This window comes from Dryobates pubescens, chromosome 10 (assembly GCF_014839835.1).
Source record: "Dryobates pubescens isolate bDryPub1 chromosome 10, bDryPub1.pri, whole genome shotgun sequence".
Classification (NCBI taxonomy): Eukaryota; Metazoa; Chordata; class Aves; order Piciformes; family Picidae; genus Dryobates; species Dryobates pubescens.
Genome location: NC_071621.1, coordinates 20,679,064 through 20,706,734, shown reverse-complemented (window position 1 = coordinate 20,706,734; position 27,671 = coordinate 20,679,064). Strand labels below are relative to the sequence as shown.

Genomic DNA, 27,671 nt, shown 5'->3' with positions numbered 1-27,671 from the left:
TCTCTTCGAATATAATTCTGTATTTCTCTCCAATTCTACAAGAGCATCATTATTTTACTTCCTTTAGGAGTAAAACTGTATCTGTCCACTCTTTAAAAGAAGACATCTAGTCCAACCTTTCTTGGGAAAAGCATAGCCTAGATAGAATTCTGAGTGTCCATTTGGAGACAGCCTCCTCCAAGAGGTGAACTGGTGGCTCAGATCAGAATTCCTCTGCATTAGCTGGCCAGTGCTGAAGGGACAAGTTGGTAGCCACATTTTCACAGAGGCATGCCACCACGTGCCACCTGAGTGATAGCTGCCACATCTGAATCACTCTCCTTGAGGTCAGTGGGAGCCATTCTAATGATTTCAGAGCAGGGCTTTCGCTTTCCATACTGTATGGAACTGGGCTTATCTCCTAACAGCACCTAGAGCAATACAACTCACCAGACAGTACTGACTATGCAGTCATAATTTCAAAGCTCTGATGGTAGGATGTCCCATATACAGTGACCTTTGGGTCATTTATGAGATATCTAAGCAACAACAGTTACAGAAAAAAAGGCTGCTAGCTGCTTGGCACCATGGTTCAAATTTTAACAGCTAGGTTTAGGGTCCTATACACCAGGCTGCTACGTAGTTGTTATTGATATTTGTAGTCACTATATTTATGTGAACACAAAAAGTACAAGATGGCTTCAGTCTTCCTTCTCACCCTTTTATCACAGCAGCCACAAAGGTTCCCAGAGCAGAGCTAGTTGCTGCTATTTTGGAAACAACACAAAGATCCAGCTATAAAATTTTCATGCCCAATTACTATTTTGGCAGACTGACAGCATTTGCTGCAGATTGCATGGCAATTTTGTATTGTTTGTTACTCAATAAAATCTGAGTGGAATCTCTTGATAGATATGCCTCTAACCCAAAGGCCTCAAATTTGGTCTTTACTCTGCCAAATTTTCAAATGGTATTGCAAACAGCAGGCGTGTTAGACTATCTGAAAGAGATCACAGAAATCTTTTACAACAGACTAACATACTACCCACTACCTTAAAAAACTAAAAGGTTCCTTTGCATTTCTGCCTCACATTGTCTTGTGTACTACAATGCCACAATGATTATAAAATGAGATTGAGAGTCTGATTTGAACCCACAACAGCAGAGAAATTCAGTGTTTATGCTGGAACCATTACCATTCAGAGCTAAAACTCTGCTCAAACTGATTATTCACTCAAGCACTCCAGCTTTAAAATTATCCTCCAAATAAAAATGAGAAACCCATTTTGTTCAGTACTACAGGCTGTAAGCACTATTAGTCACTGTGAAGGCTTGGTCATGCAAAGCGTTGAGGGCAGTTTGGGGTGACTGAAGAATGAAAGTTTGGCTCCCAACCTGGGAAATGGTGCACACAGAAATAATAACCAGCCTTTTTTTTCACCCTTGTTTCAGGAAAGTGCATCATGGCCTGCAGCTCTTGTATGATAAACTGTCATGCACCCTGTAGTAACACCACCACAGAGGAGAGCAAGGGTAGAAAACTGGCCACAGTGGTCAGCCAAGCTGTGAGGATTTCCTGTACACTGGAAAACTTGGAAGCTGTTGCTTTGATAACTAATACAGTGACAAAGCTGCTACTGCGGGGGAGCACCTGACACTGTTTAATATGTCTGATGAACCTGAGACTCTTACCATTTAGCACAACTGCTTTTTACAACTCATTCTCAGCTAAAGGTTTGGAGCTGCAGAGTTACAGCAAATTAAATGTATGCAATTTGAGAACATAACTTGTACATAATACTTGTATTTTACCTGTGTACTATATGAGGTGCTATTCCTGTTTTAGATCAAAGCTGCTTAAAAACTCTTAAAGTGTTTATAATTTAAGCCCACAGGCACAGGTGATGTCCTCTGAATAAAATAATTACAGAAAAAGTTACTTGCAAGTCATAAAGCCTTTATCATCATATAAAATAATCTGGAAAGATCGGTGTCTGTTCTTATGTACTACAAGTATCAGCAGTACCATTTGATTTAAGCTAATAGTATTTTGTCACAAGTGCATCTCTCCAGCTGCTAGTTTATTTTCCAAACCCTCATCTTTCAGTAAAAGAGAAAAAAACACCCCAGTCTTTATCCATTCAGCTAACAAAGAAACCTTCATAAATACATAAACCTAATGTCATTGCTGTAGGTGTGTCTGTGAATATAAAGAGAGGCCACAGGAGCAACAGAAGACCTATTCCCATTTAGCTGTGTAGGTGCTGGACTCCTGGTGACCATGACTTAAGGAGTACCTTTGTCAATTATTCCAGAGAAGAAAGACTGGAGAGGATCAGAGAGCTATGCAATGAGTGCACCTCACGACTTGCTCTCACAAGAAAGAGACAAGGACAGACATCATACTTGCAGTTTTGGATGATCCTTCAGCCTTTTGGGAAAAGGCAAAGGTGAAGAGATCTTCTCAACCTCCTACCACTTAAAATCATAGAATTTTTTTGTTGGAAGAGACCTCTAAGATCATTGAGTCCAACTGTCAGCCGAAGACCAGCATGGCCATTAGACCACATCCCAAAATACCACATCCACATGTTTCTTGAACACCTCCCTGGGCAACCTATTCCAATGCCTGCCCACTCTTGCAGGACAGAACTATTTCATAATATCCAGTCTAAATCTCCCCTGACACAACTTGAGGTCATTTCCTCTCATCCTGTCACCAGACAGTAGGGAGAAGAAAATTAACCCCACCTTACTACAGCCTCATTTCAGGTAGCTGTAGAAAGCAAAGAGGTCTCTCCTCAGCCTCCTCTTCTCCAGACTAAACAACTCCAGTCCTCTTAGGCCCTCCTCATAAGACTTGTTCTCTAGACTCTTCACCAGCCTTGTTGCCCTTTTCTGGACCCTTCCCAGTGCCCAGACCACAGTGAAGTATGTTTTCCACTATACCAGACTGAAGCAGGGGCATGCATATGTGGAAAGACAGTATCTCTTGGAATGGGCATAGAAATCCCTCCCAGCAGGCCATAGTGAACAGCAATAGATCAAATCTGCAATTATTCTGCTCAGTGGCATCTTGAGCAATTGCTGTAAGATCCTGGTCTTTCCTACTGAGTTGTCTTCAGGCACAAAGGCTGCCATAGAGAGAGAGAGAGAGAGAATGTTCTATTTCCTATATCTGTATGCAATAAGAAGCAATAGGTCTCACCTGCAGCAAGGGAATTTTGGGATAGCATTCTGACAGCTACATCCAGGAATTACCTGGATCCTCCAGGAAAAAGAGTATTTCCTGGCAGGAAGAGATGGACTAGATGACCTCTCTTCCAGGCCTATTTTCTGTGGTCCTCAGAAATGCTCTCTGCAGTCCCCTGTCACAAACTCATTAATCCCTGCAATGCACAGCAACAATGTGCAGTGGAACAGTGTATACTCTCTAATGACTTCGGCCACAGCTGAAAAAAGGGAAATAGAGTTCTGTCCAATCATCTTGATGTTGGTGTTGTGAAAGTTTCCATTACATGTAATAAAGCCTGCTTGGTTAAAGGCCAGATGTTTCTTTGTCCTTGCTGAAGAGGAGAGGAGCACAGGAGAAAAAGGAGAGAAACAATGCCTCTGCAACATGTTTTTGCAGGGCTACCACAGAATTGCTGCTTTTTGAGTCCTGGGAGACAGTACTCAGCAATGCAGTTATGGTATATTCATCACAGGCAGCATATAAAAAGCTAGATAAACAGCAAATCCAAGCTCTCTGGGAGGGACAAATCAGTGATTAGTTGTAGCAGCTGTAGTACTGTAGGGTTCTAGTCCCACTTCTGTTACTGGTGCCAAAGGAGAGTACCAAGGGAATCCCAGCAGCATGAAAACCACGTCTGTTGCCAGAGAAAGTATTTGCTGAATTCCACGTAATGAAGTTTGGTCTTTTCTGCTGTGCTTGGACATAAAAGTTATTCATCTGCAACTCAAATATGACTCATTTATTCAAGGATTGTTTGTACTACTGCTAGCTCATTCTTAAAGGGCAGGCATTTCAAATTCATTGGATTTGGGTCTTCTCAAATAATGTGATGTTTTCTATGAGTGTAGTGGGGGTCCTGCTCCAGCATTTTCCATTAGAGGAATTCATTCAGAATGGCAGCATTATAGGTATCATTGCCTGGGTAAGCAAACATCTCTGCTGCTGTTTCCACCGATATGCTAACAATAACAAATCAGTTCATGTTCTCAAATTATCAGAAAAGAAATGTCAGTTGTTATTTACCTGCAAAGAGGTTCTACAAGGTCCTTGTCAAGAAAATCATGATCTTTCTTCACTGCAGCAATGTCAATGGGGAACTGGGAGTCTATAAAAGGAGACACAATACTAAAATCACTGCTTTCTATTCAAATGAAAATACATTATCTTCATCTAAATTGCTTTACGTGTGCTTGCTCACTGAAATCTAGCATGACCAATTTCACTCAGCTGTGGCTCCCTTCCAGCTGTATCTGTGAACCTTTCAGTCACTTTATTTTATGGGTTTTTTTTGTCATTTTAAAGGTACAGTTGGACACCCTTTGCACCAACTGAGAGAGCAAGATTATTTCATTTTGGCTTTAATAAGATACTCAGTTTTGAGCTGTTCTTTCTAGCACCTAGAACAAATGAATGAGATCAGGGAATTACCAAACCACTTTCCAAACCACATAAGCAACAATGTTCTCCATTCCTATTACAGTGACTTAATGAGTTATTTGCTATACTGACTTTTCCCTTGAAACAGAAATGTTCCACACTTCTTCCTTTTAGTACAGGTCCCAATAACAATGATTACAGACAAAGAGTTACTTGAGTAACAGAGCCAAAAAAAAAGAAAAAGAAAAAGAAGCTGAAATATAACCCCCAATATTAGCTAAAAAGCCAGACTAATGTGCTGGAAATGGACATTTGTAATGAAAAGTGACATGACTGCAACACATTAGTGGGCTCTGTAATGGTGGGATTGGTTCCAGCACTATGGCTGCTCTCCAGACTGCTCTTCCATGCTTAGGTACCCCAGCAGGATGCTGAGATACAGGAACTGCAGCCAGCATTTTCAGACACTGGTGCTTAATGCTGACATAATAGATGTCTCTAAAAACCACCTTGTATTCAGAAATGTAGACTGCCTACAGTGCATAGTTGACTGTATGGGAACTGTGGGAGTCTAGCACAGGTTGGCTTTTCAGAGGAAACATCCCTTTGAGTTTGGCAAGCAGCAAGGTCTCTCTTCTTTTGGGGACTTGGTATCTGAGATACTCTGATTACAGGGAAGACATAAAGGTTCTACTGGGCACCCAGGGACTGGGGCAGACACACATCTGTGTCAGCTTTGGTCTGGCAGTCTTAGCTCCTTCCTGGGTTTAGGAGAGCCAACCTGGCTCCTGTGGAGCCACCCAACTGTCTATGTATGATGATCCTAGTTCTTGGGCACCCAAGCAGCCCATCAGAAGCCAGCACCTGAGACTCGAGGGACATCATTTGGTCATCTGAGGCTGACAAGGTATCCTTGCCACAATGCTCCCCACCACCCTCAGCCCCACGTGAGGGATGGATGCTGTCTGAGCTGGCTCACCAAAAAGCTGGCTCTAACCCACGGGGTTTCTTGGCTATTGTTCTATGTGTGGAGCTGTGCTGTCTCCAGACCCAAGCTGACCCTGGAAGGTATCCAGTGGCATTTGGCGGAGCTGTTTTTGGCTAATAAGCCCAAGCAGGTCTGAGCTGGCTCTGTGTCTCTGGCAGAGAGAATATGCAGTTTGGGAAAAATAAGGATCATCTGCAGTTTCCCTCTCAGCATTGAGCTAGGGAGTGCAGGAAAATCCCATCCCAATCTTCATACTGCTCCTGAATGCAGCAGCAGTGCAACCACTTGCCTTGCCCTGCTTGCAGATGCTGCTTCTCTGGGCTTTCACATTGCAGCTAGGAAGGGGACACAGCCATTTGCTTTGAGTTAGCAGCAAAATACTGGCTTTTCTTGCTTTGCAGATGTGAAATGCAGCTCAGGTTATTCACTACTGGTAGCTTTGCAGAGTTTTCAGTCTTTTCTTCAGTAACTTTTAGTGCTTTCAATCTTATTTTAGATGATGTTCAGGAAGTTTAAAAGAAAAAAAAAATGATGTATTTGGAATTTCTGAACTTGTTTTTGTTAACCTTTGAGATTTACACACATTATGTCCTTCTTTTTTATTTCTTCCCATGTCTATGAGAGCAAGAATCCTACTTTTCTTTAGGCATTGGTATGACTCCAGCAGCTGAGGCTTTGTGATGCAGCCAGCCATGGCTATAACTCAGTCAAATGCAGAGTTGGCTGACTGCAAGCTCTCCTGGCAAGGTCTCAGTGCACTTTCAGTACTGCACAAAGAGAAGAAAAAAGTACTTACTTTCATAGAACTGAGCATATTGGGGAAATCCAGCTGCACGTAACCAGTCACACGCTTCCTTTGCTTCAATTTCTGACCAGAAAGAAAAAAGAGAAAAGTTAACACTTTGTTATTACACTAGAAGTTCTTATTGTTAAAAGAAAATTGCTGAGGGACTTGGTAGTAGCTGTTCGTTGCTCTGAAAGTATCGTCATCACTCTGAAGTATTTTGTAATAGCATCAAATAATAACAACATCAAATAAAAAATAATAGCATCAAATAAAATAACCCTCAAAGGAATCCACAAAACCCTGGGGTCTGCGCAACCTCTCGGTGACCAAGATGAAGTGATAATCATCGCCATGCAGCAGAAGTTGCTCATCCAAGTTTGTGGTCCTTCCCCAAGGGTAAGTTGTTGGGAAGAGGTGAAGACAAAGAAGGGTGGAAATGGGGTGACAGGGAGCACTGTGTTTTCTCCTGCTCTGACAGTTCTTGAGGAGAAAAATCCTATGTGAAAGCTACTGAAAGTTCAGCCAGGAAAATCCCAGTGCAGGTCTCATGTTACTGAAGGGACAATTGCACAGGTAGGATGTGCCTTCCTACCTTTACTCATTTGCACTCCATTACATAGACTCCCTCCACAGTCAATATAGAGAGACAGTTACTTCGAAAGGGTGATTCATTTCACCTTAAAGCAGTGTCTAAAATCAGTTGGATAAATCAACTACTGGCAATGCTTTTCTCATATGGCTGCTAACAGAGGGAGTCTGTGCAGCTAAGTAAAATAGATACAGGTAGTAGCTTCAAGTGCTGGACCCCAGACTGCTTACTATTTAATTTTAATCTACTTCCAGGCCTGTTTTGGACTGTTTCCATTATTGATTAAGACAAATCTTTTCTTGTGAAGGTCAGAGGAATCAGTCTGTGTCATCTTGTCCCTGCCTCTTCACTACTTAGAATTATGGACACAGCTGCTGCTGGATGAAGTTGCCTCTATCAAACAGCTTTCACTGGATAAAATGCATCTCATCCATATGGAAAAGGTTGGGGAATCATCAGCTGTGCAAGAGAAAAGTCCTTCCTTATTCTGGGCGTGACCAGGAGTAGGTAAGCATGAGGGAATAGAAAGAAATCATGTTCAAGAAGGGGACCACATTAAAACCTAAAGCTTTTTGCACAGGAGAGACAGATTCACCCCATGCAATTACTACAGCAGCAGTAAATAAATGTCAGGTACAGAAGAGCAGAGTATAAACTTTTAAGTGTCTCCAGCAGAACAGGCCTCACGCGCTGTCATAGTTTGGGCTGGGTGCCCTCTGCTACAGGGGTGTTTCCTGTGTCCAGCAGTCCATCCCAGTGGGTGGACTCAGGAAATTAGGTATTTCTACCATAATCCCTTGCACCACTATAAATTTTGCGGTGGGGTCTGGCACTTCCTCTTTCCTTCCCTCTCTGAGACTTGGTAACTGGGGGAGAGATCTCCCGGCCATGGGCCTGATTGGGCCCAAGGCCACAGGGGGATGGGCAGTCTCAGGCCTGGCCAGCTGAGACTAGCCCAGCAGAGGGAGGGGGAAGAAGGAGCCCTGGGGGTTTTGGATGCACCCTCAGGTGGGGTTTGGAGTCTTTCTGGGTTTACTTTGGTTTCTTTCTTGTCACCATGTTTCCTTTTGTGCACACTCACTGTTCTCTATTTAAACTCTCCACTACTTTTGCAATCAGTTTGTCTGAGTCGTTATTTCTGCACGTGGTGGGGAGGGGGTCTGCCCCAACCCCTTACACGCGCTTCAGCTGGCACACACGTGGTTACACACCCAACCTCTGAGATGCATGTTGACAGTAAGGTACCTCAGATTTTACCAAGCTCTGTGGACTCCTTCTACAGGTTGCATTGTGCCAGATTCAGCTCTGCTCAGCATCCACACTGAATGCATATGCAGGTGCTCCCAGAGGAACTGGAGGAACGACTGAAAATAGAGACTCACCCAGAAAAATGTGGGTTGCTGGGGAAAGCTGGGCAACACCTCCTTGCTACCCAGATCTAGATCAGGATCTACCACTTGAACAGTTTCAGTGTACAAGATCAAAGTCAAAACACATATCTGCACCTCTTCAATTTGCAAAACACTAAGGAATGGAGTGTGCAGGTGCTGAAGAAAGTAGACATTTTATGTTGCTTGTTATTCAACCCAAATGAACCAGTCAATGGTTTTGGCACATTAACGGTTGTAAAATCTAGGCACCCATAATACAAAACATTAAATATAAAATAAGCAATGGAACTGGAAAACCAAAATCAGGCTTAGTTACACTTCTTCATGTTCTGCTTTCCATGGGAAAAAAAATCCAGTTGTAAATCTATTTTTCACTAAAATGCATTTTTACAGAAAGGAGATGCTGGTGTGATTTTTTTCCCCCCACAAAATTCTGTTCACTCATTACACAGATTTACCCACTGAAGCTCACATAAAACCTGATTTGAACATACTCTGCAGTATGTGGCCCACACACCTTTCTGCTCCTCTAAATACCGAGCCATGACAGCTAATTTTGCTGCAGAAATCAAGACTACAAGGTCTAATGTATCAAAAGCTTGATTTCCCAAAGCTGATTAGACAGCCAGTAATAGCTCTGCAATGGCCATGACTATTAGCAGTGCTGAAAAGGATTTACCACCAGGTCTTCATTTGCTTTGACATTAGTTCATGTCAAGGCCAAAAAAAGGAGTACGAAAGTACATTCAGTTCTTGACACTGCACAAAGGAACGAGCAGCTTACATAAAACGTGGCTCTCACTGCTGCACATCTGTGTGCTGAAAGCACATCTCTATTATGTTCCAGTGAGACTGAATATTTTTATTAAATGCTTGGAAAAAAGACAAGTCTTTATACTTTTTTCTTTTGCTTAATTCAGTCTCATGAAACACAGATGAATCAATCCCATTTCAAAATGTATTTTACAACTCAGAACAGCTGTAGGTACATTCCAGCTCTATCTGGCCTGGAAGAACAACTAACAGAGGCTGTGGGCGATGGAGAATGCTACCAATTAATGCTCTTACACGCTTATCCTATTTCACTGTATTTTGCAGTTGGCTGCTCAGAGGAGCTTGCTGAGGAATATTCCTGCAGCCCAAGTGAGACCTGAAAAATACCATGTTGCAATGGGTGAATGATTGCAGGGAACAATTAGGGAAGTAACTCTCACCCTTTGTGGCAGTTTGGTGGGTCCATTTTTTTCCCCATGAGTTTGTTTGCAACACTGCAACCAGCCAAAAATGATCGATTAACTTCTGCCTACAAAACCTGGACTCTATCTCCTCCATGAAGCCACCCATGTGGAGTACTCTTATTCTCTGAATGATGACTTCAAACAAATAGATTCAGCCTTGAGCAAGACTTGCTAAGTCAGCTTGCAGGACACTGGGTCTTGGACATGTATCAGTGCCCATTTCCCTTCCATACCTCTCTTTTCTATTTTGATCTTATTTGGAGGACAGCAAAGCAGAAGTGCAATGAGTGCTGCTGGCCCAGTACAAAACAAGACTTTGCTCCTGAGAATGCATTTCTACTCTTTATAGGCACCTGTTCCAGCCATTCCCTACTTGTCTGCTCCTGCAGGTTTGGTGAAAAGGCATAGCCAAGTTTATATTCCTCAGCAGACATCGAAGGAGATTTCTAGTATTTCACCCAGGGCAAGTAAACAAAATCACAGTTCAGAATGCAATACAGATGCTTTCATTTCTGCTTAAAACATAGTTTGAGATGCTCAGTTTAAGCTTTGCTTTCTGTGCTTTTTGTTACAGGCTAGTTAAAAACATCAGTGAAGACTATTTTGAGAAGGGATGAGTACAGCACAGGAAAGACCTCACTGAAGCTATCAATAAAGGGTTGCAGAAATACTTTGACAGTGTTGGTGCAGTTCTGTTCCCATGTTCAGACTAGTGCAGGAACATGAACCAACCTGCAGCAGCAGCAGCAGAGTTTAGGTGCGACACTGACAGACCTGGAAAGCCACATGTGTTCACAAACGGCTCCAAGGCAGCTTGTCAACAGCACAGAGAAGGGCTCTCAGACTCAGAGGAGTGTTTTTAGAGAGGGCACGACTCATAGTTTTGTATTCAAGGCTGGAAGGAGGCACAGATCCTTCCAGAGGCACATGAGCCACTGCTGACCCACAAGCAGCATCTCCCTTAGCATGACTGAAAAAAAAGGCTGCTCACCACACTGCAGCTGATGGTGGGTTTGCACTCATGCCAGCTCTGCTGACAGAAAAATGTCAGGGATAAGTTATGTACTGGCCTCCACTTGCGTGGGCAGCAGTTAATGACAATCATTAATTATTAAGGTTAGATAATAATTCAGTCACAAATACTGACAGCTACAGTCTGTCTCATAGTACTTGAGTCCTCAGTGTGTGGGGATTTTTCCAGTTTTGAGTTGAAGTTTCACAGGAAACAAACTTCTCTTTTCCATTTCACTTTTGTACCGGTAGTGAGTTACAACTGGGATCCACACATGCAAAAGCCCTCTGGCCACATTTCTGGGGAGGTCAGGTAATGCTCTCCTCATGATCTCCATATCCTGTTAGCTGCCAACTTTTCCTAGGAGCTATGTCCAAAGTTCCCTGCACACATATGTTGCTGCTGACCTTCCTTATGCACTGCCCCAGAAAACCCCCAGACGTTGCCCTTGCTCCACCAAAACCTTTCAGTTACGATATGCAAGCAGCGGCTCAAAACCTTATCATATACTTCTTTGATCAGCCAAGACATCTTCCTCCCTTCCACCCTCCTAGGGGATTGTGTCTTAATCTTTCCTCCTAGAGTTGTCCCGTTATGTATTAAATGAAAAGTTTATCAGTGACACTGATACAGTGTCGCACAACAGAGACCGAAGTGCAAATCTCTGATCCAAACATAGAGTGAATAGAGACAGGTTCACCCAGGAAACATGACAGATGTTCAGAGCACAGCTGGGACTTGACTTTGAGTCCATCTCTAGTGTTAAGCAGGTCTGAGCTTATCTCCTGTAGACCACGTGGGTACTCTGGCTATTCTGGGGCTCAGATGGAGGCAGCTGCTTGCAGCCTTTCTTCCAGCACTTTCTCTGGTTCTTCACAAACTGTTTTGATGCTGCTCAGTGCCAGAGGAACACTCTAGCACCCAGATGCCACCAAAGACAATATTCTCCTGCTGGATTAGCAAGTGGACCCAAATCCTCTCTAAGGCTCCTCTTTGGTCCACATTAGCTGCATTTTACCAAGCCCAAGAAAATCAAACCACTGGGACAGTCCCTCTTCACACAAAAGAATGCAAAACTGTCTCAAAAGATGTTTGGAGAAAATTGCTCTGTCGAGAGAAAATCATGCAAGTAAATTAATTTTCTATCTTGGGCCCTTATCACTGTCCACAAATAAGAGTGCTAAACCCTAGATACTAGAGTTTCTTTCCTTCTCTTAACTACACATCAGCATTTCATCTTGATTCTGCCTTTTTGCCTCTCTCCCTCTGGCTCTTCTATCTTTTGTTTTGCTTTTTCTCCCTTTTAAAAGAAATTCTATTTCTCATTTAAAATTCAGATATCTCTTTGCACAATACCACGAAACAAATAGCAACCAGAATAAATAAGGTACATAATTACCACATCTATTACCTTTGTAGCAGCTTTATGTGCTAACCTTTATTATTCATCTGTCTGTAACAAATCACTGTTTATGTTTCCTTTTTTCATTGAGCCTATATTGCTCACCACTTAGATCCAATTTATTAGACATAAGGTAAAATATCTGGGAGTATTAGAGAAAATGATCAGTGCATTTGACCGTGCAGATGCATCATTGAGCTCCAGCGACCACCTCAAGCCAGTCCGCTAGGTAGAAGAGGTCTCACTGTTCCAAACATTGTTTGAGAGCAGAGTAACAATTTGGTTTCAGCCCACCTCTGCGAAAGGTAAGCCAGAGAATACTCCTGAGGAGGAAACATTAATCATGTCTTATGCCTGAGGCATGCTCAAGGCAACTACGGATGCTTCTGCCTTGAGTCACTGGTCTTGATGCAAGCTTTGCACCCCATACACCTGCTGTGTCACCAATAAGCTATGTCACCAACAAGCTATGTCACCACCCTGATGTCCTCTCAGAGGAGCACTCATGAGGACAGATGGGATCTGTAGGACAGTTCAGTTCAGGCTGAAGCTGTATGAAAAGAGGCCAAGCACACTTCAGATTCATCTTGCAGCCCAGTCCAAGATACTTAAAAAGCTGCCATTACTCTCTTGCTCCTACATCTCGTAGTCTTTAGGATACTTCTCTGGGTAGCTGTGGTTTTTATTTTCACAGAGTGGTACTAAAAGCACTTCAGAAGCACACAAGCAGGTTAGAGATAAGGGTGGTGGGAATGAGGTACCCACACTTTAAAATATAAACATATGGCTATGCCACTAATAGCCTTAGTAATCTGGTCTGGACAGACCAACATTTCTGATACTTAAACTGATCACTCCATAGTCACTCAGCTTCTACATAATACTAAAGGCTGATAGGTTTCCACTGAATGGCATTAGCAAAGCTATTGTGGAGTGAAGAAATTAGACTACAGTAGAGTAAAGGTGCTAAATTGAAAAGAACTGGAAAATACATGTAAATATGAGAAAAATGTGATTTTTCCAAGATCACATGGGAAATTCACTGCAAAACAGAGGCTCACATCTATACCTGGCATGGAAAAGGTTAACGTTAATGCCTTAACTACTAGATTATCATATTGCTTCACTTACTGTAAGCAGATTGGTGTAGACAGACCATGGCAACATAAAACTTCTCATATCCCCTAAGGGAAAAGTCCCATGCAATTTAATAAAGACAGATACGATTCTCTGCAACCTTTCATGTTGCATCACACCCATCAGAATTCTTTAAAAGGGAACATTCTAAAGCTTATTTATTGGATGGCATAATCTTTTTTGTAAGGGGTATTGGGTGTTTCTGAAATGGTTTAAGCTTTTAGCATAATTTCCAAAAACCCCAGTTAAGGGACTGCTTTTAATTAGAGGTCTAATGGCTTATCCCATTCCCTTATACTCTAGGACTCTTCCAGGGGAATTTCAATAATAATGCAAAGGTAATTGTACCATGTACCCATAAAATTACCATTTATAGTACAAATCTATCATAAATAAAATAAAATACAAACATACAATGAATGTGTATGATTTTACTATGCCATGGTGGGTACTCTTCAATAAATCTTGATAGTAGGATTTTCAAAAGTGAAATTTCATTGGAATTATTTTATATCATGCCATATAATTACTATTAGAGTCAAGGTTATGTTTTGCAACTAAGGAGCAAATAAAGCTGTCAAAGTGTTATTTTAATAGACCTTAAACTTTTGCAGAAAAATTGTGGCTCGAGTAATAATGCAATAAAATATGGACCTTTTAAACCACTGCAGCTGACTATAATTCAAATGTCAACAGAAAAGGATCCTTTCAACTTCATCAGTAGTTTCTTTATGTGTAATAATTTACACTTGGTGAATCATAGTCAGATGATGTCCATTCATGCTCTGACTTCTTAGAAAGGTTGAAAGTGAGAAGAATGATTATTTATTGACATGAAAAAAAATCTCATATGCCAAGAGATTAAAAGATTTAGACTGTTTACTGTGCAGAGCATAATAATTAGGAAGGGTTACAACAAAAGGCTAAAAAAATCAGTGGTAATACAAAGATAGGAAATTGGGAACTTGTATTTGCTCTACTTTGCAGCACAAGGACAGAGAAATTAATGAAAATGGAGGAATTAATAATAAGGAACGCAATATGAACTGATAAAGTACTATTTTTAATATAATCCATCACATTCTTTGCCAAAGGACACTGGGATGAGGAGATGAGTGGACTCAAAACTGAGCTGGAGTCTTATCTAACTACTCAATGTTACCATAGCAGATTTGAGAAAGGATTCTCCATTATGGAATAAATGAAACCAAGCTAAAGACAATTAAAAGATTATTTTTTCACAGTTAGATGACCCCTTATATACCTTTTCCTTCTGGGCTATTGACAGTCATTGCTCAGACATAGTGTGGACTATGTTTGTTTCAACTACTACAGTTGTTTTGTTCCCTACTATCACCAAATTCTGCACAGCCTAGCTGGAAGACTTCCCATCAGCCTTTTATCTTGAGCATGGCTCTATTTCCCAAGGAAAAAGGTGTGTTATTTCAGAAAGGAGTTAGGAACCTAACTCCTCTTTGGGTGAAAGAACTGTGCTGAATTTCTGTCCTAAATTAATGAGATGCTGGTAAAACTGGTAGGCCTCAGTTTTATAGCAGGTTCATCAGGCATGAAATGTTACAGTTCTGGCAACAGTGGCTGTATTAATATTTTTTACATTTAGATCTCATCAAAGCTAAGTATGCAACAAAATGGTTTTCCTCATGCTAATAATGTGATGTAAATAGCATCTCAACAAAACACTAACTGCTTGCAGTTGTAGGAGAGGCTTTTGTACAACATGCTATGCTCCACCGGCTCTTTAAGCTGAGAGGTGACTCACAGTGGACACTGAAGCAGCCAGCACAAGCCAGCAGCAATACAGGGACTCATAGAGATAAAAATAACCTCGGGGACTCCCAATTCAGCGTAATTAGCCACCTTTCCTGGAAGCCACCATTGTCCTAAGAGTCTTTAACATAAAATCAGTTTCTCAGGGAATTCTCCAATTATGTAGACTTGTAAGTAACTCTCTCTGCTGAGGTACGGGGTGTTCAGCACAACTGGGAACCTAAACATGAGATTTGGTCTTAGTATTCAAAGTCTTAAATATAACATTAATAGCACAGCAAAGATACAGTGCTAACTGATGCTGAAAAGCCATATTCATGTTATATAGCTCAGCTATGTGATAAAGCAAAAAGATTCAGGTCTTAACCTTTGAGTGTCCTCTTGAGGTCTTCAGCTGCTGCTGATCATCAAGGTCACTTCTATTTACTGATTTCCCCTTCTGCTTTTCCTTCATGTTTTCTACTCCAAAGTCACTTCACACTAACTCTTTGCCATTCATCTCTCTGACATTTTTGCTACCCATTGTCCCACACGTCCACTCAGTTTATACAACCTCACTCCATGCTAGTTTCTTTTTTTATTTTCATCTTTCTTTTAAATTCATGAAACAGGACTTTAAATCAAAAAAATCTCTCCCTATCTTCAAGTATCACTTCAAAATCACTTTTCTCCTTAGCTTACAATTGATTTGTACAATGCAGCACTTTGTGATGATGCTAATAAAACAATAGCTTGCATCCCACGTCTCATCCTGAGGCACTTTAAATGGTTATAAAAACTGATGTGAAAGTTATATATAGGGATCACTTCATCCATGGGTGAAATGCAGCTGCATTAGGATGAAATGTGGCAGCTGCACAGCAGAACGCTGCAGCATTTTATGACAAGAAACAAGGAGAATACTTTATCCAGCTGAAACTACTAACTGGATTTATGAGATAGATAAAATTCAAATAATATATATATACTGGGAGCTGACAAGGACACCAGGCTCTCCTTCCTTTAGTTTTAGGAAAAATACTCTGTATTACTAATGGGCAGAAGTGATTAACAGCTTGGTTGCCTCCACATCCTCCCCCTTCCCCATTAGGATTTATATTCCTTTTCTTGCCTTCTGACAGCTCCCATGAGTCTTGGCTCAGCACAGATTTGGAGGACAGAGTACCACCCACCCATTCTTCAATATCATACTGCCCTTCCCACCTATTTGGCCTGTTGCTCAAAAGCTGAGCACCACTGCCTTGAGAATTAACAGGGCTTTGATACATGAGCACTGTATGTCCACTGAAAAATGCGTTTGGATAAAAGCCTGGAAAATGTGAGGTTTTATATAATATAAAAAGACTCTAGTATCATCTAATATAAAATATATTCTATTTTTAATGTAGAAGGAACATTATCAAATAGGTAGAGAAGGGGTAACAATCCCACCTTGTGGGATGTATTTCAAAACTTCCCAGGGCTCATAGAGTCACTATAGGCCAAATTTTGAAAACAGACTCTTACTTTATGAACTTCTGTCTTTGGGTTCCCAATGAGAGATCTAGGTGGCATCTAAGCTTCTGTGTATTATGGAGTGGCCTGAATATCAAAATATCTATTGAAGTAGTATTGAAAAGGGAAATATTGAGTACAGCTGGTATGCAGAAAGCCTTCAAGTGTGTGCTCACTTGCCACCCAGAGGTTACTATAAAGGGATTTTTACAGTGTACCATTGCTAGGTCCATAACTAATAGATATTACTAATAAGCAGTCATTGAAGCATTGTAGCTATATGTACCTATTCATGTTATATGTTCATGATATATGTAACATGTTCATGTTGCATCACTATTTTTAAGAGTGAAAGATTGACTGTCCCAGAGGCTGCAAAGCAACTTTGCAGAAAAGGACCTGAGGACACACACTTGGAAAGGAAGTAGCAAGGTGCCCCTCTGCAACAGAAGTTGCAGATGCACAGTACTGGATCCAGTTCCAGGCTCCCCAGTAGAAGGTGATTTTACCGGAGTGAGACCAGCACAGGGCTGTGAAGATGACTGAGTGTCTCACATATGAGGAGAGGCTGAGAAAGATGCAACCATTCAGCCTGTGGAAGAGAAATCTCAGAGGAGTTTCACCTATGCATATGAACATCTGAAGGGATGACTCAAAGAGTGACACATAAAGGGCACATACTCTAACACAGAAGGTGGCATCAGGAAACTTTTTTACTGTGAAGGTGACTGAGTACTGGTACATGTTTCTCAGGGAGGCAGTGGAGGCTTCATCCTTTCAGCTACTAAAGAGCCATTTGGACATGGTCCTAGGCAGCCAGCTGTAGGTGGCCTTGCTTGAGCAGGGGGCTGGACAGGATGACTTCTAGATGTGCCTTCCTACCTCAACTGTTCTGTGATTTTTGTGATGATTTCAGGAAATGAGTAAAGATTACCCTAAACTGACCCAACAGTGAGGAGGAAAGTTATCTCCACCAACAACATACTTCTAATGGAGAATTTCAGATGAAGACTTGCTGTAAGCTCTTCTATGCCCCTTTTCTTCTTGAGGAAGGCTAACATCACTGACTTTAGGACCCAGAGAGTCACAGGAAAGGTAAGCACAACACCAGGGAGAGTGTAGCTAATTGGAAGTACATATGTATTAATTGCACCACTCCTGGAAGCCTGCCATAAGTTTGTACTTGTAAAGCTAAGTGTTGCCTTTGTTCCTGGACTGACTCTTTGATTAGGTTGCTAATACTTTAATTAAAGGACCAGTAAATTTTCCAATCCGTACAGAAGGTATGTTGCTTCTGCACACAAACAATACAAGGTGTTTTGTCTGGTATTCTGCCCTTGAGATTCGGTTTGAATTTGGATGCAGCAGATTGGACCCCACTGCATGCAGCCTGCAGTGACCTTCTGTCCTTGCGAGGTTTTGACAAATGTCATCTCTTGCAAGGCTAGGGGAGCTTTGCAGACAGCCTGGGTTCAAGCAGCATACAAGATGCACAAGGTCTCTGGAATGGTTTGACATTCAGAGGGCTCCCAAGAGGATGTAGTGGTGGTCTGAGCATTAGTTTCAGCTCTTGTGGGTACTTGTAACTCCAATTAAAGGCAGAGATTTAATATTTCTGGAAGTCAGGGTTTTCAAGCTCAGTGTCCTGAACTAGAGGTCAAGTTTCAGACTTCAATGCCTTAGTTTTTCCACAATACTCAACATAGTTTGCCTGTGTGCGGTACTGCAGTTAATTGGTCAGGCAGTAGCTGGAGCTCATCAGATCAAAGGCACTGAGGAATGCAGGAGAATGCTTCATGTTATAATTTGAGTGTAAATGTAAACAATACCCCAAAAGGCAGGTGTTGTCATCATAAACTTTCTCTCTGAATTATGCAGATAAGCAGAACAAAACATAATTACTCATCAGCATATTAATTATTCTTTCATTATACCCTTCATGTGCTGTAGACATTCAAATTACATGTGGGCAATCAGATATACATCAGAGAATCCCTACCCATCCAAGGTGGTCTTCACGCTGTGAATTTATATTAAACACTGAACATTAACATGAAACTAGCTCCCCTTGGAGATAATACTTTGATCTATTAATAAAAGAAGACGTCTCAGTTCTTGTTTATCATAAATTAAGATTAAAGCACTTTCTTTCGAAGTTCTGTGTGAGATGTGCAATTTGTAGTGCAAGAAACATTGATAAGACACAGCAGATACAGAAGGGCTCAATTATTCAAGAGAGAGGTCCAAATCCATGGCTTGTGCACAGTGAATGCAATGCAAAGGTCTGAGTTCCCACCTGGTGTTATCAATATTATCTGCCCTTTTCAGCTGATTAACACCTCAAGCAGATCTGACTTTAGGTCCCACTGTTTTCCTTATTAGCACTGTCCATGAAAAGGCCTGTTCAGATAAAGATGCCTGTCTGTCTGTTTTGAAGAAACAAAGTCCCAAACAACAGATTGTCATTTGTTCACCCAGCTTGGAAGGAGCTGTCATCTACCCACAATCCAGTAACAGGAGGGCTGGAAGCCCTGGAAGCCCGGGCAAGAGCTGTACCAACAAACCCACCTGACTTTTTCTGATTCACAACCATATCATAATTACTAGTATCGAAGTGTATCAACATTATTAGCCTCAAGACTGCAGTGAAAATTCATTTATAAAATGAAGACTAACATAATTTAAGGATATCTACTTTTTAATGATGAATGTCTCTGAGAGGATTAAAGATCAAACAACAATATCTTTTTTAATGCTTTTTTCCAGCTGCTCTTTACTACAGGAGTATCACTAATGGGAACTGCCAGAGTGTCTTCCAATAACTGTATGAAGAAATAAAAAAATCAATAAATTAGTACTAAGCACAAATATTATTTTCTTTAACTGGATATTCTGAACTTGTTCCACCTTCCTTTCTGGAGTTGGACTAATCCTGTTTCAGTTCCAGGTGTGATGCAGTAAGCTGGCTCTGCCATGAACAGGGGTTGGACCAGACAACCTTCACTGCTTGATGGTTCTGCTGCATTTAAGAATTATTTCAGCGATTGAAGAAATGGCACATGCTTGTGTAAAGATGTTATTGTAAACTAAATTATATCTTCTGTTTTGACTGTGCAGCGCTGTAAAAACAGCAGTCACATAAGTATGTGTTTCAGTGTGATCTAGACCAGAGCCACTAATTACATGACTGTATCCTGGTCTTCATAGTCATGAGAAAAACAAAGAGATTAAAGGAAACAATTACTCATGTACTAAAAAAAGAAAATCTTTCCTCGATCTGTCTTTACAAGGGCATCCATTTTAATCAAAGTGCTGTCCACACACTTCTTTCTGACACAAAACCAGCACTAAATGTGGGAAAGTCCAGTTAAAGGTTCTTTTTTTACAGTAGAAATAGAGCTACTGTCCAGACAGTTTCCATCATCCATCACATGATGGAAATTTTGTTTAATATTACTGAACAGATACAGATAACTTTCAATATCAAAATGATAAACTCAAAGGCTAGAATTTTAAGGACATATAAATTTCCTAAATGTAGGGTACAGATCCTTGAAGATGTTTGAAGTCTGTAACTCTCATCTGCCTTCTCAAACACCTTTGATTCTGATTCATCTGATCCTGCCTTTCACTATCAGGTGGCTGCAGACATTGTCTATGCACATACACATCTAAATGCACTCCAAAAACCTAAAGGAAAGATTACTGAGCAAAAAGTGTCACCAATGAACTTAAATGTGCTGGATATCTGAACTAAAATACTTCCAGGATTTTTCTTCACACAAATCATTGATTTTTTTTTGTTCAGTCCCCCTTCAGCAATGAAAGCTGCAGTCCATGCAGCTACAGAGCAACACACACAAGTCAGGCTAAAGCCATTCCTAGATGATAGCTGTACATAAACATCGATTCCTTCATGCTGGAGGGCGGAAGGAACAGACAACTTGGCTATGTTGTTGTGGTTATTATTTTTAGCATTTTGGCTGAAGTTTCTAGTTTCCTTTCCATACATTTTTTAATAGAAGGCTGTGGGGGTTTTATGCACTCCTTCAAGTAGAGGACAGACTTTCAATGTAATGAAAATGCTGTTTTTCCATTCTGCAGCATACCTAGGTCTGTTCCCAGCTATTAAAACCATCGTACAAAAAAACTGTTCCCTGTAATACAAAATTCTGCTGGGTATCCACAGTAATAGGACATCTGTAATTACTCTACAATAATCATTGTCAGCAATAAAGCAGAGTTAGCAAAGAACTAATTAGCGCACCACCTAGGACTAATGACACTCTACCCTTCTTTACTGCTATTCTTAGCTAGCTGCTCCAAGCAAGAAAGACATAAATTGCTCTTTTCTCAAGTAGCATGGAAGAGTTTCGGTAAGTTACATGCTTTTGCAGTTATCACTCTGTTGGAGGCTGTTCTTAAGCTATTTGGCATGTATTACCCTGGAAGAAGACAACAGGATGGCTAGACATCTACAACTGCCTGCTCCCTGCTAGTACAGAAAGTAGGTTCATGGTGTAGACAGCAGGAGATGCCAATAGGAGCAGCACTGTGATTCTCACCAGTAGAGATGTCTGTCTCTAGCTGGGTAACAGGAGCAAATACAGAAGGATGGACTCTGCAAATGTCAGTGAAATAGAGTCCCTGGCACTTTTTAATTTGCTAGCTGAATTTCAACTATTTCTTAATCTTCTAATAGCTGATGGGAAATCAGTTGGACAGTTTCAGTTGCCATCTCTCAGACAGTCCCTTTGTTCTGATTTTCTGGAGAGCACATTCCCACTCACATGAATCACTATTTGCCTGACTGTGGGCAAAGATGATTTGGTCACTAGACAGTGCTACCAGCAAGATATCTGGAAAGTAAATGACTAATTCCTTGCTCAGCTAGACTTTTGCTGAGAAATGAGACACATCGCTTAACACTCACATTTCAGTGAAAATATGGTCTTCCCTCCTTAGGAAGGAATATTGTGAGACTCAATATGCTAAACTGTGCACTACACTCAAAAATATGCTCAAAGTACTTGAGGAGCATGTACTTATCTTCCATGAGGTGCTCTTCCTTCCTTTACAAATTCAACAGCCAGATGGCCTGGACATATAACAGAACAGATTTTTTTGGTGATGTTAAGGATTTGGTTCAGGTCTCACCTGATCTCTAGACCTATTTACTTCACAGGAGTATCTAGCCACTAGACACTTGTCTTTCCAGCAAGTATTTCCCACTTGGAGTTATGACCTGTCCTAAGTCACGACCTGATTCCTGATCAGTTAGAGAGTGTTTACCAGATCAGTGAATATAACTCCCTGCTATAGTTTTGAGGTCAGTTTAGTCCAAGAGAGAGGCTAGTGAAGTATAAATAAACAAATAAAGACCATATTTTTATATAAAACCCAATAAGAGTGTTGAAGTGCATACTTGAAATATTTCCTCTGAACTTTGCAGCGCTGCTGGCACACCACTGGTTTAGCACTTGGTGCTTGTTCAACATGTGCTACGTGGATGCACCAAGCTCTGTGTATGGGCATTTGCCAAACGGAATGATAGAAGTAACGTGACTAGTTCTGAAAAACTAAGTGTTTAAGGCTTGCTCATATTCAGAATACGTTTCATAACCTTCAGCACTCACAGTGTGTCACTCATGGTCTTGCAACATATTCTCTCTGAACAGAAGTGTCTTTGTACTCACTAAGAAGCATGTGCTGTGCAAGCGCCATACTGTATTTTGGCAGTGACTGTTAGAAGCTAATTTACAGAGCATTAAGGAGATGGAGAGTGGTGTGTGTTGTGCTGCAATCCTGAGGAGCATTAAAATATCTTGATTAAAGAAGAGATGAGAGATGGCTGCTATCAGTATCTTGGGGCCTGAGTTTCAATTTGTGGTGCAAAATTTCCATTTGGTCTTTGGGATAATGTGCCCCTGAACAACAGCTGTTGCCCTTGCCTAGAAGGACTGTGTGAGGACACCTCCCCACTTTGGACATCACCTCCAGTCAAGGTGGGAATTGTTCCCAGGGGCACAAGGCCACCCAGACCCACTCCTACTAGGAGCTCCCTGCTGGCTGCTGTGCTGTCTCTGGAATCAGCTCAGGGCCCTTTTCCACCTCCAGATGCGCTCCACAAAGAGCAGGATCCAGGGACTGCTCTGGCTCTAAATTCCCTCAAGGCAAGGAGAATAGCTGTATGTGTTGAGGACATGAGCCATTTTTAGCTGTCCTGTGCTGTAGTAATGGGATATGCAGATAAACACAGAGATTGAAAATTGGTTGTATATGCTTTGAAGTACAAGGCAAAGTGTTTTCCAAGTCTAGTCTTTTTCTAGACTTGACCTTGGTCTGCACTTATAAGAATCTGACATTTTTTGATGGTTTATTTCACTTTCAGATTTTGGCAGGGTCAAGCCTCAGATACGCCAGAAGTATGAGGAGATAAGTGGTTCTCCAGACAGAAACAGAAGCAGAAAGCAGGCAGCTGCCTACAAAAGATGGTCTCTCCTACAGATTTCACTGTAAAAATGCCCAACTTGCTTTTCAAAGGCAAAGGCCTAAATCTGACAATGAAATCTCAGCAAAGTGGAAGTTAAGGATTTTAAATAACATCGTAAGAGCCCACATGTTGCTCTGAAACCACTGGCTAAAACTGAACACACAGTAAAGGTATTTTGATTTAGGACATAGGCTGTATTTTGCTGTATTTTTGAACACTGCAACAGTAGTTATAAACCCAGGACCCATGGTATCCTGTGGCCATTGTTCAATGCTCTGAAAGCTCACTTGCTACTAAGGAATCATGCTGCTGTACTGAAAATAACAGTTCTTCGTTTTCAGTTAGAGCATCATCTTTAAAGACAAACATTAACCCAAACAAACCACCCTGGATTCCACTGGTTTACCTGAGCTGGAGGATGTATAGGGAAGGTAATGCTGGAAAAGGTGAAAATTACAGCTGTGGTACTCCACTCACTGACTCTAATTCTGGGAACAGAGATGGGGTTTTCATTAAACTTTCTCCAACTCCAAGACAAATTCAACTGCTAAAAGTTGCCTCAAAACTGAGTCTACAAAGCCACTATTTTTTGAATGTATTTCAAAGCATTTCCTTTCATTGTTTACCAATCTGCCCTTTCCTCATCAGGTATAGAATAAACATAATAAATGCTTATCACCTGCAAGCTCAAATCCTTTGGGAAAAACATTTTCAGAAAAATGCTATTGTGGTGAGGACTTTCAGGGAGTGCTGGAGCTTTAAAGTTTCTCATAATGTTCTCATTTTTCTTCTAAATGAACATGGAAAAAAATATGGGTCTCATTTGAATTCTCAGTAGACTTTAGAAAGGAAATTCCAACCAGAAGGGTATTCCTACACCTAAATCTATGTGGGAATGATGGTGTATGCTTGTCTTAAATAGCAGCCAGGGGAATCAGAGCTAAGAGTGGGTCAGTGTCAGATCTGTTTGTTCCACACAGCAGTTAAGAGTTTCAGCTGTGGGGCTGGTTTTATAAACTAGGCTTCAATAGGACATATCAGAAGCTTAGCATTAAATATATGCTTAGATATATAGTTGATCTGTCTTCACAAAGGTATTCCATCATCCATAGTGATTTCTGGATATAAAGAGTGGGAATCATCTCATCTATAAGCAGCTGCATTGGAACTATTAATATCCCAGGTGCTCCTCAAGACTATGGAGAGGAAGAAGTGCTTTTCATGACAATACTTATCTTACCTTACAGTTAATGTCCCGAGGAGGTAAAGTGTCTTGCACCTAGAAAGTGCTCACTCTTCTCTAGGGACTTTAGAGAGAATTTGGGACCAATAAGCATACAGAGACATTTCCAGAGACATTAAATAAATTGTCATTTGAGGCATTTCCTTTTAAGGCACTATGTGACTTAAGGTCTGTATTTTCACCTGTTTGTACCTGATTCTCTCCATTTACAGTGATGGCATAAAAGATCTGTGGGATTTGAGACAGGAACATTCCTGAGTAGAAGTGCAGTGTTTGTCACAAGCAGCATGTATTTCCAGCACAAAGCATGTCACTGAATTAGAGTTACTTGACCTCAGAAGCCACTAAACACAAATACAAGCAAAGAAGTCAGTACTTGAGTCACTCACCCCATCTGTGTCTTATTCATCAATTCACCTGCTGGTCTTCCATAGGGGGTAAGTCACTTACCAGAACTAAGCTATGCTATCAAGATTACCCACGCAGCTGATACTCTATTTCTTGGTATTTAGATTTTCCTTAAGTATCTAAAGCTTACAAACACTTCCAAGTACTTCTAATTTTTTATACTTTTTCAGAAAAAAATGCTTTCCTTTCCCTAAAATGTGCTCTGTCTCTGGACAAAGCTGCTAGCTTAAAGCACAGGGCCAGCACAGCTAGTTTTAAGTTGAAATCAGGTTGAGGGCAGATCTTCCCAGACCTTTCAGGGAGGTAAGCATCTCCCTTTTCCAGCACCTTAAGAGCATTGTTCCTTGCTTTCTTTAAGATGTATTAACTGCTCACTCAGTGCACAGTGGAGACTAATATGTCAACGTGACGCTGGCAAAGCCTCATCAGAGGATTGTTAAAATTCATGTGAATACAATATAAATGATTTCTAGGCACATCACTCTTCATCATGCTCACTGTATCAGTTTCCTACAACTGTTATTGATTGCTTTCTTCCTTGCACTTTTCTTCTCTTTCAGTTTAGAAACTTTGGGAATAAACTTCTAACAGCAATTTGTTTGTGCCATGCCTATTTGCCATGCCACGCCACACCATGACACAAATAAACTGGGAACACGATGTAACACCACAAGAGCAGATTTAACTAAGACCCAATTGTATGTGATTGCATCTGTATGTGGGAAGAACATTCCCTTAAAAGAAAATTCTTACAGAGAAAAACAAGTTCACCCTTCACAAGTATGTACCATAACACAGGACAATACACCATCTTTGACTTCTGACTTCATCAGGAAGAAATTGGCTAAGAGTGGGGTTCCTCCTCCAACAGGCAGATGTGCTTGCTATTATATTGTTCCTCTGGATTTGAATTTGAGGTATCCTTTAGAACTATTATGAAGCCATAGTTTGCTAGGAAGTGGGAACCTGTCCCCTCTCACCTCACCAGTGTTAGGATGGGAAGAGGCTACCGGCTCTTGATTAAGAGGTTGCAAGGAAGAAAAGCAAATAGATTATATTTCAAGGAACAACTTACGAATTTAACTGTCTCATTTCTTCACCACAGCAAAAACTTGGTAACAGTGTGAGTAAATGCTTTGACTTCTGATATAAAGTCCCTTAAAAAAAATGATGAGTTTATTTTCCCAAAAGACTTAAGGACAAACACATTTCCAACACCAGGGCCTCTGAAGAGGAAATACTTCAGGGAGAATATTGTTATTAGGTGACACTGAGCAAATGCTTAAGCAGGAGTGATTGAAGCAGACTGTGTACCCTAAGGATTTAATGAGCAGCTTGGAGGAGTTGATGGCCTGCGGCATAGCTTCAGGTCATTAAACCTCAAATGGTTATTCATCCCCAGGAAATGCTTTTTGTCAAGGTCATTAATGCTATTATAAAGTGGAGATGGAGGGTGAATCAAAAAATTGGCATGTAGTCTGTTTGCAGGAGAAATGTTCTCAGTGAGCATGGACACATCATGTCTGTGACTTGCCTAGCTTGTCTGAACTTCCATGTCACTCTATGCACCTTTTCTAAGCTAACTGTCACCACAGGAACTTCATCATTCTTTGAACACTTAAGTTAGCAGCTTGGCATAACTCCAAAAGATAACATTAGCTGAAGTCCCTCCTCCAAAGTAGAGACTAAGTCTTAGCACGTGTTTTAGGTTGGAATCTTGGCCGCTATTGCATCCCTTTAGAAAAGAAGTAAGAAATCTGATTCAACTGATATGTACACTGGTGGCCACAACAGTTGGCTTGCTGGTGCACAGATCCCATGAGTTTTTACAAACAGGGTCTAGAGTTAGGCAGTTATTTGTTTGGTGGATTTTGTGTAGCTAATTGTTGAGACTTGTAAGTCAGACTTCGTGATTTATTTTCCCCCCATATTCTGCTACTGGTTGGTTTATGATTTGAATGGTGCAAATCAAATCTTGTAACTCTTTTAATTTCTCTCTATTTTCCCATATTAAAAGGGCTATAACCATGCCTACCACAATGGACATTTTGAACTTTGAATTAAATCTATTTATAAGGGACCTGGAGATTCCCCCTCCCCCCCCGCGTTAAAAATCAAGCATTGATCACTATAGTATAATAGTTATGAAATTGAAGAATAAATCTGTATTCTGTATCTTCAGTTTCATAACTATTATACTATAATGATCAATGCTTGATTTTTAAGGAAATGCAACAGATTGCAATTGCCTAAATCTGTTCCTTCTGCTATAAACAAAGCAGAAAACCCAGAAGACTGTTACATAGCAGGATAATTTTGATTACATCCCTGAGGATGATTTAGTGCCCCAATTATGCAGCTGTCCAAATTAAGAGACGAAAGAGCCTGAGGAGATTTAGAAAGCTAAAGTATATTCTGCTAAATGAAAATAAAGAACAAAAGGACATAATGATCTATTTAATTCTTCTGGCAATGTCTGCATTAAATGATCAATGTTTAGACATGCACTGCTATTTACTGTTTGACTAAGTGCCCTAATGTTCACTGGCATTAGCCAATGCATCCTTATCAAATGGAACTTACACAAATATTATTTCAATTACATGTTTCTACATTGGTGCCAGGAATACACCTATCTCTAGGGAACTGGTGGGCAAATTGACTCTTATTCTTTTGTCTCATTAGTTTCCTGAGAGAGATTCACTGAATTAAAGTCTGTAAGTTCTTGGTGTACAGAAATATACTCTTACAATGAAAATTTGTATGATACAACCACACAGTTTTTACATGTATTTGGGTCCTTGATTTTATGAAGCATATCATACATATATATGTTTAGGGACTGCTACTGTAAAAAATGAACTTACACTACAAAATGAAGCTGTAGTTGAAAAGTGTAAGTACAGCTGAATATTTCCAGGCAGGAACTTCTACTTAATTTATGTAAAATGGCATTCCAAATACCTGAAGAAGAACTGCATGCATGTCACAGTAAAGAAAATTTTATTTGGCAGTACTGGCTTAGACAAGGTTATGAAGCCATAAATCAGATAAAATAAGTATTTGGACACTAAATTATTTTTGGACTTGGAAAATTCCACTAATGCTAT

The 27,671-nt window shown here is 40.7% G+C and overlaps 1 protein-coding gene across 4 annotated transcripts in view; it reads right to left on the bottom strand.

The window, feature by feature from the left end:
* STARD13 (StAR related lipid transfer domain containing 13) overlaps window positions 1–27,671 on the bottom strand; it is a 259,294-nt gene that overhangs the window by 30,077 nt on the left and 201,546 nt on the right. For all 4 annotated transcript variants that reach the window (XM_054164923.1, XM_054164921.1, XM_009907051.2 and 1 more), the window contains 2 exons: window positions 6,376–6,447; window positions 4,238–4,319 (listed from right to left, as the gene is read on the bottom strand). In XM_054164923.1, the coding sequence (XP_054020898.1) occupies window positions 4,238–4,319; window positions 6,376–6,447 (154 nt within the window). The remainder of the gene's footprint in view (window positions 1–4,237; window positions 4,320–6,375; window positions 6,448–27,671) is intronic.